Here is a 12,328-nt window from a genome sequence, read left to right as displayed (position 1 = left end):
TTATTGTAGCGAAAATCATTTTAAACACACTGGACTTCCCTTTAAACACTTTGAAAAGTATGAACAAGTACGTACATTTTGTATACTCTATGAAACTTTTTGATTATAATAGTCTTTCCCATTAATTAAGCATAATTTATGATTTGTTAAAACCTTATCAGTAGCATACCATTTACACTAAGTTTGGTTCTCACTCGGCACATCTTAACTACATATATTAAGTCGGATGACCCCGACAGTGGCCAAACACCCAAGAGGCATATTCAATTTCATAAGATAAATGAGGCATACAAAGCTGATTCGCTGTTTTAATCATCGAAAACACATTGATTGGCTGAAGGACAATAGTTTGCATGTACTTTAAACCTTTATATGAAAGTCATTAAACATAAATTGTTTTACGCCATAAATTCCATTATTTCCTAGAACATAAAATTTACACTTACGTGATAAAGAAATTCTATCACAGACCCTGCAAATCCGTTTTAACAATGGTTTTGTTTTATTTTAAAGATAAACTGGAATAGCAGTTTTTATAGAGACCTCACAATTCTGAGTATAGAATTTACGGTAAATTGATGACGCGATTAAAGTGATCAACACTCATCCTATGAAAGATAACATATCGATATACATTTATTTTTTCGTTGATTGTCTGTATTCCTCCCATTAAAAATGAATTGAAAATTGACCAAGTTGACCTATTTAGTCAACTAATTGCCACAGTGCTGATTTGTTAACAGTACACGCATTTCTTAGTTGCCACATACACCCCTACTTGTACCGGAAGTTGCGACGTTTGTTCGGTGTTAGCAATGAAAAACATGTGTATGTAAAATGTGTATGTACTTTATAAAGCATATAGTTCGGAATAATAGTCTTTTTCAGTCTTGAAAGAAATTTGAATCATGCGCACCTACATGTAAGAGTAATTTACTGAAACGTGAAATTTTCAAATTTTAATATATCAATCTGATTTTTATTTTTTTAAATTTTAAAATGTTTTGGGTTTTCATAATGCTATGTCAAATTAAGTACATATTACGATTACAGTCACCTACTAATAAAGAGTTCAAAATATATGACATCACACCAAGTTCAAGTTCAAGTTCAAAGGTCTTTATCTTTGAGTTCAGAATATGTCAACAGATCTACTTAAGACTTTATCATTTGCCCTATTTCTTGCATAATTTAAAGAAATAGACTTACAGCCTGGACGAATTCAAAATGTGCCATCTTAGTTTTGTAGCGATCTTAGTGCTTTATGTTTTTGGAACTTTACTTGGTGCAGGTTTGTCTAGACGTAATTCTTTAAGTATCAGTCTTTATAGATGTCAGACAGGAGGTAATACATTGTACATGCATGACAAACACCAATGTAATTCGTTAACCAGTACTTTTCAGGAATAAATTGAATGCTTTACCATGCTCTCTAATCTTAATTACAAATATTTTCAATTGTTTTTATTTCTAACTTTCATGTTTGTTAGTAGTATTAAGGTAAAGAGTGAGAAGAAAATATTTACTTTCTAACTGAGAGCAAATGCATTTTTTGCTTATGTTACACAGACCGAGTTGCATTTTTACGACTTTCATACATTTTGCTTCCAGACGTTTCAGAATGTCCCCAAAACGTCCAGTCTATGAGGTATCTCCATCCATACCAAGATAGCTGCGTCCTGCTAGTCAAGGATCCCCAGTCATGGGACGTTGCTCATGGTATATGCCAAAATCTTGGTGGTGATTTAGTGACTATCAAAGATGCGAAAAAGCAGTCGTTTGTTTTTTCCTACCTTTCGGTGGATAATTGGAAAGATGATACGCTTTGGATTGGCGCGAATGACCAGAAATATGAAGGAGAATGGCGCTGGGCCGACGGTATTGTTAAATTACAACTTGAAAAACAAAACTTATCATTTTTGTCATTTTATGACATATTTTTTACGTACATAGTCGTAGTAATGGATATTGTGATCCTGATTAACATATCTACAATGTAATTAAAACGGATGCAAGGAAGTTCTCAAATTTCAGCAGTCATCTTCAAGTTGCTAATATTGTTAGCGTCTTCTTGCACTCGTAATTTCTGACTTTATATTCGCTTATGATTTGCATGATTATATATTTATACTCCACGTAATGCTGCAGATCTGTGCGGTATTTTCCGCCATAGCGTCATAGTTCTAGATTTATACAAGATAAAAATGTACCTCTTTAATATCATTTACGTGTGTTCGACGTGTGTTTCTTGTTTGTATGAGAACCCAATGTTTTTATGAAATGATCTGTTAGCAATGAACATTACCCAGTTTCCGATTCAGGCACAGGGGCTCGTAACAAGACTATATATGTCAAATACATTAGCAGGGCCTCGATGTCTATGAACATTCATTGCCAGTTGTTTAATCTTGTTCAGTCTGGTTCCATTGTCAATATCATAGACGATCCAATTGAAAGATCGCTGCAACGTACCTCTTTTCAAAACTATCATACACATGTCTATGTGTGTGTTTTTTTATTACTGTAATTGTATGAGAACTGGAAGTTAACATTAACAGATGAAATAATCGGTTAGCTTTGAATTTATGTAATATTATCCAGTTTCCGATTCAGACACAGGGGCTCGTTACAACTGACTATAAACAGGTCATATATATATTACACAATGTATGATTTCGTGGATAGTCGGTTTGATATGTTATTGTAGGTGATGTGTGTCGTCGATCGCTGCCATCTTTGAGTACTTATAAATAGAGTCGGGCAGCTATTTTAATAGGCAGTATGAAACGCTCTAATTGAAAATTCAACAATACTTACGTATAGATACATATATACACACGATTATAGAAGACACCACTTCTACACTTAGTATCAAAAATACATGTAATTGTAAGCTAACTTCTACTTTGAATCTAAACAATTACCCAAGAATAATCTGAATTATTAATGAAACCGGAACTTGGGGATGATTAGCCACACGACTTCGTTCTAACTTGTTTTCATATATATTTTAATCGTCGAAACAAGACTGATCATTTATTTTTAATTGGAGGAAATTTCCAAATTTCTCTTTTTTTCATAAAGAATACTCCCAAGACCATATCTTCGCTCAGATTTGCAATTATGCAAAAACAGAGTAGAATTAAATACAGTTTTTACGCCCTTTCAGCATATCTGACAGATGTCTACTACCCTTTTACCCTGTCTACATTCCAAATTGTCGTTATTACTTTCGTGTGCGTTCATTTTTCTTTCTCGTGAACATCTTCTGGCCTCGCTTTTCCGCTAAGGTTATGTCATTTTTTATAATTCAATTTACGAACGAAATATTCACGGGAATTTCGATTGCCGTCGAACAATTTTTAGTCAGTGTTCAAAGATAAATAACTCCCACAGTAACGATAACGACAACGTTTTTCCCCGTAATCCGTTAGGGGCGTTCATTTACGTAACTCCTACCTTAAACTCACCCTAGGAACGTTCGATTAAACGCACGATAGAGGCGTTCGTTTATCGTGCGTTTGGTGAGCGTTTAGCGTCCGTTTGGGGTATCGTGCGTGTGGGAAACCTAATCGTCTCAAGGAGTGTATCAGGACCCGATATCTATATATAGCCATTGCCAGTTGTTTAATCTGGTTCCGGGTAATTGAAACATTCGGGTTATTACGATTACGATAGAGTACGCAACCATATCAAGAGAACTAAGATTTTAGAGGAAGCTACTAGTCACCCGGTGTTAGAGCAAATCGCATTCATGTCATTTAGGATGTTGAAAGTAAGCCAAAATCAGTGACAGAGAATATTTGACGATTAGCGACTTTGATTATAGAAGTCATTATAATTTTTGGTAAATTTTGAAGGCATAATTTATGTTTCTATAGTTACTGCACTCTCAGAGCCCGGTTTCATAAAAAATCTCAAATTTAGATTTCGACCAATCAGATGACTTGAAATGAAGGTTCGAGGGTCTGAGGATAATCTCAACTTGAGATTTTTTATGAAATCAGGCCAGAACTTACATTTACTTCAATACACTTAAGGCTGCTTATCGGTCGGGACGGGAATCAGTATATATGAATCTCTTACACATCTACAACCGTTAAACATTCTTATTCAATCTGAATTGTAGGCACAAGACTAATTTATGAACATTTTGCCAGCGGCCAAGGGAGCAATCACAACTCCGGGTTTTTTTGGGCAAGTGGCGGAGGTGAAGACTGTGCCTTGCTTAAACGAAATGACGCTGGACAGTGGCATGACTATCCCTGCTCCAGGAGACATCCGTACGCTTGCGAATTTGGTATGTAGAACTAAGTGAGCATTAGATTGTGAAGGGCCTTTTATGAGTTAAAAAAATATTTTGACATAAAACATTTTTGAAATTGATTTTGAAAATGGGAAGAAAAAATGTCTTGATCCTACTAAATGAATGCTTGTATATATATGAAAATACATATTTTGAACCGGAAAAATCTTTCAAACCCCACTCAATATCAAATGGCCGTTCCCGTACTTCATATATTAATATATAGTGGTAAAAATGTGAAGCGAAACTTCAAGCCACAAAATGGAATAGCATTTTATTCATCGAACTATAAAAAGATGTCATGATCTCCATCGCCATTATAAAGGCTACAATGTAAAAAATTATCGGGAAAAGGTATTTAAAGGTTAATATTGGGGACATGGTAAAATCTTCCATTATTTCGTTGGTGAATAGTAGACAATGAAGTAATTATCTAACATGTTTCATAGAGAAGAGGGAAAATATTAATCCAGATTATAACAAGAACTACCAAGGAATTATGGGGTGTGTGATTTGATGAGGTATTTTTCAATCCAGATTATAACTAGAACTACCAAGAAATTATGGGATGTGTGATTTGATGAGGTATTTTTTAATCCAGATTATAACTAGAACTACCAAAGAATTATGGGGTGTATGATTTGATGAGGTATTTTTCATATTATTTTTTTAAAGCAAAGACACATATACCAACAACTAGTTCTCCAGTTTTGAAAACAACATTGGAACAACTTATTCGAACGTCTACGAAAGAAGGACCCAGTACCGTAGAAACATTTGTGACTGCTTCACTAACAACAGCTAAACCAAGTACAGCAGTACCAATTAAAACCACCAGTCTACCAACCTCAATGAAGACCTCTAATGCAGTGATATCACAGTCAGCAGTCATGAAAATCAAAAGTACGACATCTCAACAACCACCTATCGTAAAGACAACAATGAAAATCACGCCATCAACAAAACCACCATCACCAACAACAACACCAACACCAACACCAACAACACCACCACCACCAACAACAACAACAACACCAACAACACCACCAACAACACAACCACCACCGGCTATTTTTGGACGAAGGAAACGTTAAATACTATTTCTATTTTGTATTTATATGTTTGAAACAAAAATCAATAAAATATATACCCAACAACATAAAAGGGTTGCATAAAACATTGGAAAAAAAAGAAGTTATAAATTTTAAAGAACTAACTAAAGAAAAAAAATCAATTTTTCAACAACACCTTGGCTTGTAGCAAAACAACAAAAATCACACGATAACAGTAAACTTGAGAATTGGTGCCTTTAATTTATCAAAAATAATTTTGGCATTGAAAATGTTTGTTCTGAAGAACGTTTATCATTGGAGAAATACCACCAGATTCTTCTCAATGACTACAAATTGAGCTAGGATATATAAGGAGATATAAGGGTATTCTTCGACACAACAAATCATGCCTACGGTGCACACCCCAGGAAATAGATGGCGAAAAACACTTTTTATTTACATGCACTGATGACGATAATTTGTATAGAAAACAATCTAGATTTCATCAATTCTATATGTGTTAAGTTTAAGTACCTTGGCGTCAATGATTAGTTTAATAGGTTGCTTAATAATGAAAATAACGGAATACAATTTCTGGATTGATGACTGCTAGTTGGGTTTGATATACTTATAAGTTTTCTTTTCTGCACCGAGTACAAGGTAGACATAATGGTATTGATATTACCCACTATTCGTATTGATCAATTACTGTGTACCATGTTTTTAGATTAAAATATATAATTTTTTTGGTATATGCATTATAAGTGTTTGTTTAAACCCATGTATTGTCTACTCTACATCGCATACCCTATATCACACCTCTAGACCTATATCGCATACCCTATATCACACCTCTAGACCTATATCGCATACCCTATATCACACCTCTAGACCTATATCGCATACTCTATATCACACTCCTAGACCTACATCGCATACCTTATATTGCACCCATACTTGAAATATGGTTAAAATATATGATACAACGAACATGACATGTTAAAATCTGTATAGCATACTGTATAAACCCGAGACTCCTATAGTAATTATTATGTAAACATATAATCTGTATTAAGTTACTTCAAAATTGAATTTTCTATTATACCACAGAACCAACGGTATGCCTTAATGCATCGTCCCTTGTTACTCTTTGCATGTAAGTCACCTTTCTCAAAATATCCACTTGTATAATGTTAATCATTTTAGCCCCTTCAATTATTTTTCAACTATCAGATACAGTGCATTTACGATTACATGCATATTTCCGTATGTAACTTCATCAAATTGTTTTGTTTTATGACTATGCCTGATATGGTCCTTTTGATGGTAAAAAACCTTCTTCTTCTTCTTCTTGTTTTCTGATTCTGTTGGTATGTAAATATTTCAGCTATAAAAGAAGTTCAAGAACTAGTTTTAGAATCTTACTCGGTGAACAACACCATGACTTCCATATTTCTGTGATCGCGATACATTTGCAGGGAGGGATCCAGTTTTTCTGGTCAGGGGACGTTAATAAAAATAAATGCCGAGCGAAGTGAGGCAAAACAGTTTTGTGTGGAAGAATTAGTGAAAAAATCAAGATTTCATGCAAAAAAAAATAAGAAGAATTCCCTAATCTTTATTTTACTTTTTTTGTGGGGTGGACAACGTCCCCTCTACCTCCTCTGGATCCGCCTTTGATTTGTAACACGGGATTATAGAAATTTATCTTACTAATGAAGTTTGAACCCAATGTATAGTAATTGTACAAAAAAACCAATTTTCAATATATGACATGCATTATTTTTACATACTTCCTCCGCGTCATATCCGGAAACATTTAATGTCCCTCAGATGACAATCTCGCGTGACGTAATCACTAAAGTTTCTATACCGCCTCGGTTGTTCCGTGGTGGCATACTCGAATCGATTGAGCGAGATGAAGATTAAAATTAAACAAAAAATAAGCTGGGTTAAATATACATGTAGCAACAATTCAGATGTTGAATATGTACTCTTTGTTTGTTAGTTTATTCTACCCAATGATGACTTGCATTGTCGAAGCAGGTGTTTCTCTATTTAGCTGCGTTGGGACCGGTGTTTCTATATTTGGCTGCGTTGGGGCTGGTGTTTCTCTATTTGGTTGCGTTGGGGCAGGTGTTTCTATATTTGGCTGTGTAGGGGCAGGGGTTTCTATATTTGGCTGCGTCGGGGCAGGTGTTTCTATATTTGGCTGCGTTGGGGCCGGTGTTTCTATATTTGGCTGCGTTGGCGCCGGAGTTTCAACGTTGGTTCCCGTCATTTCTAAAAGAAAACATAACGATGTAATTTTTTGGAAAACTTCTCATTGTGTCAACTAATAGTAATTAAATTTTAATTAATTTAGAACTGTAGAAAAGAAGCAAGGGATAATGACTACCACGTCAAACTCATTCGAAAAGCTTCTACATAATTACTAATACACCTTATACAACTGTACCAGAAAATTTAGCATTAATTATTTTACTGACGTAACGGACGTATCTAAATAAACCAGGATTGTCTCTCTTTTATTACATAAATTAACTAAGAAGGAAAAGTTAGTAACAATTTAAAGATAATTCTCTGACTAGGTGTTTCATAAATATACAAATATTTTTCAAACTCGAAATTTTGCGATTTTTTGTGTAAAACCTTCGTATTTAAATAACTTAATTTTTTGTGTCAAAAAATAATCATGTCCGAAAACCCTTCTGTAATGCACCTACATGTAAGACCCGGTCTAGTAATGTATCAAATTGTCCTGGTTAGTCGTATGGCAAAAATAAATTCCTTTCGTAAAAGTTTGTTTCGTTTGCACATTCTTCAAAGAAAAAAAAACAGAAAATATAAATATAAAAAGAATAGCAGACGATGTTATTGTCGGTAAAACAACAAGATTGATATGCAGTTCTTTCATCAGAATGTTTGGGATATGTATCAGACACTGAATGTACATGTACAACTGTATTTCCCATCCTAGTTGAGTACTTTATTGTACCGGACATTTGATATCTTTCCTGAATTCTCCAGTCATAAAATCTTTCAAAACATTCATCCTACAACAGTTTACATACTTTCAAACATGTTCTAAATGCCCACAGTTTCGCGGATGTATCCTAATGATTGTTATATTTTAACAGTCTATGAAGAAATAATCTCACATGATGCACATTAAATAACCTGCGTAGCAAGTTATTTTCAAGTGTGCATCGGGGACATTTTAAATAGACCGAACAAATGTAACAGTCATTTCTTATAATTTATTTTAAGCATCAAAACTCAACGAGTAAATCATCAAAAAATTTGACGTCACATTCATTACAAAATTTGGTCTATGAGATGATAAGAAACCGTGTTACTTCTAAAATTAAATATACGTACAAATGTACTTACTATATTCACAGATACTTGTGTATTTATATCCATATAGGTCACAAGGGAAGTCATGCCACTTAAAGCCATCGCTGATTCTGATTATGCCGCAATCCTCCTGCAGTCCGGAAGCAAACAGGAAACCAGTACCTGATGCATGACCTGGTCCTTGTCCGATCTGCCAATTTCCCCAGGCAACATCGTTTCCTTTAAAGTAACAAAAAAGGGAAACCAGTGGAATATTGTAGGTCTCTTTTAGATAAATTAAACACTTTTTTAAATATAATTTGATATTTATAAGACAGGTGTAACCAGTAGGAAGACGAAGTTGAATATACACACTCTGATATTTTTCATGCCTTTTAATAGTTTACACACATGTATTTAGCTAATATTTATTTTTTTGTCATAATTTAACACGATGTTCAAGATGTTAACAATAAACATTATACTTTTGTTATATGAAACTTACTCGGTATAACATATAAACTTCCTGTCAGACAAAAATCGGTCTCCCGGTGCTTCCTAAGGTCATAGGTCAAATTCGTATTGATTACCGTTATGAGGACTTTGACCTCTATAATTGCAAAACAAGTCATAAAGAATTTTTATTGGCTTATATGAAACAGAACTTAATTTCCTGTCTCATTCCGTAAAATTATCTACTAACACTTAAGCAATACATTTTATGATTAAATAGCAGACAAAATGAAATAAGTCTAGATGTTTGAAAATTCAGAATTTTCCGAGCCAATTCAGGGGATTTGTAGCAGTTTCTTTCCTCACCATCTATCCATTTCCAAACAGATTCTGTAGCTTTGTCAGTGGCACCGATCCACACTCCGTAGTTAATGTACTTCCACCTCAAAGTCTGTAAAGCGTTTTCAATGAACTGCTGTTTTGAGGGATCTTGGACTATGACTAAGTCCCCGCCACGCTTTACACATTGTCGTCTGGAAGCTTCCCACGTAAGAGTGTCATTGACCAATTGAAGACAAGTATTTTTGTAAACCAAGAGGGTCTTTGTACGTGGTAGCTGTGATGGACAATTTGCACGTGGATCTAGAAGTAGAAATGGGGGAAACAAATGACTTATCGCTTTTTTATGTGTTCTATATGTTTTCTTTTCAATATAAATATTATGGCCTCCATTAAGTTGGAATAAATAACCTTGCCTAACTACTAAGGAAAATAAAAAGTATGACCCACCAATACTTTCTAATCTGTTCCATTGTCATTAAAACGAAATCAACTGTCCTGCTACCACTTGAAAATTAATATTTGCTCCAGAGGTAACTCGTAAACAAAAAATCTGACCATTCCAAAATTTTACCAGCCCCTTTCCAGAATGAAATAGTCGGAGGTTTTTTTTTTTGGTTTGTTTTGTTTGTTGTTTTATTTAGGGGGTTGAGGTGTGTTCTTCTTTTTTTAATTATGATATAAACAGTATTTTGGGCGGTTTTTTTGTTTGTTTTGATGATGAAATTCTATTATTCCTTTTTTTTGTAGCATGTACTTCCCTGCGAGAAATTCAAACAGACCTGAACTTAATTTAAATTAAAAAAAAACTTGGTCACCCCTACCAGGAAAACACATATGTTAAACAGAAACAAATACGACAACATCATGCAGGGGGAAAAACAAGGGGTCACTCCTTACATACTAGTAAACAGGGATGTGCATTTAATGTTTTTTTTTTGTTTTTTTTTTTTTTGATAGATTTGTGTGTAGTTGTTTTTTATGGCAGACATACATTTGATACAAATTATCTAATGGTGCGTAACGTGTATATACATGTATATGAAACTATATGATAACGATTTTCCGCGTATGTTGTGGTAAATCTGTATCCAATCCCTTATCCTTTTTTAATTCGATTTTCTTTGACATTGTATGCATGTTACATACATTTGTAGCAGGAAGGCACTTCAGATTGTAGTTAATACATTGACACATACATGTACATTAACCAGGTATGGCTTCTTTTCATAGATTTGGGTATGTTTATTCAAGCTTTGTCTTACAAAGGTTTGGGTACGGATTTCATTTTAAAAATGCACACCCGAATCAGGAAATAACGGAGTTACCCCTCAAGGAATGAAATCAAGACAATAATCCCGAATTTCGCCTCAACTTTGTATTACATGTATGCCATCCAGAACCCAGTAATGAAGGTCATCCATGTTGTGTACTGTTTATTTCAATCATAACGCGCAATAACAGAAAAGCACATGCAGCTTGACAAAAAATTCTTTGTTCACGTTATTTAAAATATTCTTAAAGAGGAGTAACACTAGTGTTTTTATTTAATATTTCCTATTCGAAGCAACTGTTTTAATTAATCTTTTTACAAATATAACTTTGAATAGCGTCTGAGTCGTTAAAAATTTCATATGACAGAAATGCCGTCAGCATTATGGAGGAAATACATGGCAGGTAGCAGGTGTTTAGTTACCATAAATCATCGAGGATTGCATGGAATCATCTTCTTTAACAAGAAAACAGACGCTTTTGTAAGTTTGACTTTACGTACTTACCTTGTCCTGGGGTATAGACAGCCTCCAAATACGAAACTAAACAAAGAGAAATTATAGCGGGAAGCATTGTGGTAAATATGTCAGTCACCCAATTCTACAGTGCTCTGACTGATAAGCGTATATAATTCATGATACTTATGTCCTGATAAGACACTCAATATAACCAAAAATCTCCTGAAACTTACTAAATTCATAGATGTAGGCGTTACTAAATGTTACTTTTTTATTTCTGGGCGGATGTCTATTTTATTCTTTGTTTTGTGAAATAAAAAGTAAATGAGTTGGTAAATATATGTCTACCTACAAATTATCAGTCGAGAGGAATGCTGGTAACATCAAAAATACAACAGGTGAAGGCCAAATCATTGCCAAATAAAACACACACACACACACAAACCATACGTATACACATGCAGAAATAATTAAAACGTATTCCATTAATAAGCGGGTTGATCTTCTATGCTCAAGAATAGGGCCACTCCTGTTTCTTAAGGCATCTTGAAAATATGTAATTTTTGTTTCTGTTTTTGTTGACCAAAATTATAGATTCTAGCATATAGGTCTTACAATGACTGAACAAAAATATTAGTCCTCGTGGAGGATCCGTAATTTAAAGAGGAGATATTGGGTGGAATTCTGTCCCAGAAAATTAGAAAGTGGGTTCAAGACTTATTTTTTTTGGTCAAAATTTTGAGTACTTTTAGCAAAATGTCCATTAGATAGGGTGTACAACCCTTTCCCCAGATATGTGCCAGGAGGTGCCGATTTCAGGCGTACAATTACCGCATACACCTTTCCCTTGATGAACCCGAGAAACATTTCTTAATTTGCTTCGTCTTAGTGATAATGACTAATTCTGAAAACCTCTTTAGGCAATGGATGGACCAAAAGTCTTACGGTATTGTATCCTTGACTGATGAGATTGATAGTATACATGGAAGTGGAGAAAGTTGTAATTACGTTTGCTGTTCTCAAATTCTCAAAAATATATTTTAACGTTTTACTTAATTAATTAGTATAAACTTCTATGATTTCTATGAGCAAAACATCGTAATCAGTCA

General features: G+C 34.2%; 2 protein-coding genes across 2 annotated transcripts; one reads left to right on the top strand and one right to left on the bottom strand.

The window, feature by feature from the left end:
* The first annotated feature begins 1,148 nt into the window (after nt 1-1,148).
* Nucleotides 1,149-6,064, top strand: LOC148601610 (uncharacterized). The gene is made up of 4 exons (XM_088555942.1): nt 1,149-1,291; nt 1,612-1,878; nt 4,130-4,300; nt 4,982-6,064. Exons 1-4 carry the CDS (start codon nt 1,228-1,230, stop codon nt 5,398-5,400), a joined length of 921 nt encoding a protein of 306 aa, XP_088412068.1. The 5' UTR covers nt 1,149-1,227; the 3' UTR covers nt 5,401-6,064.
* A 1,268-nt stretch (nt 6,065-7,332) lies between these two features.
* LOC148601609 (macrophage mannose receptor 1-like) lies at nt 7,333-11,379 on the bottom strand. Its single transcript, XM_088555943.1, has 4 exons — nt 11,268-11,379; nt 9,517-9,792; nt 8,752-8,937; nt 7,333-7,641 (listed from the first exon to the last, which is right to left on the bottom strand). The coding sequence occupies exons 1-4, from the start codon at nt 11,332-11,334 to the stop codon at nt 7,373-7,375; spliced, it is 798 nt and encodes a 265-aa protein (XP_088412069.1). The 5' UTR covers nt 11,335-11,379; the 3' UTR covers nt 7,333-7,372.
* Between the last annotated feature and the right edge of the window lie 949 nt (nt 11,380-12,328).

This window comes from Perna viridis, chromosome 12 (genome assembly GCF_037379345.1).
Source record: "Perna viridis isolate PV_CMFRI_1.1 ecotype Kerala chromosome 12, ASM3737934v1, whole genome shotgun sequence".
Classification (NCBI taxonomy): Eukaryota; Metazoa; Mollusca; class Bivalvia; order Mytilida; family Mytilidae; genus Perna; species Perna viridis.
Note: the sequence above shows the minus strand (reverse complement) of the source record. Positions and strands in the feature narration are given on the sequence as shown.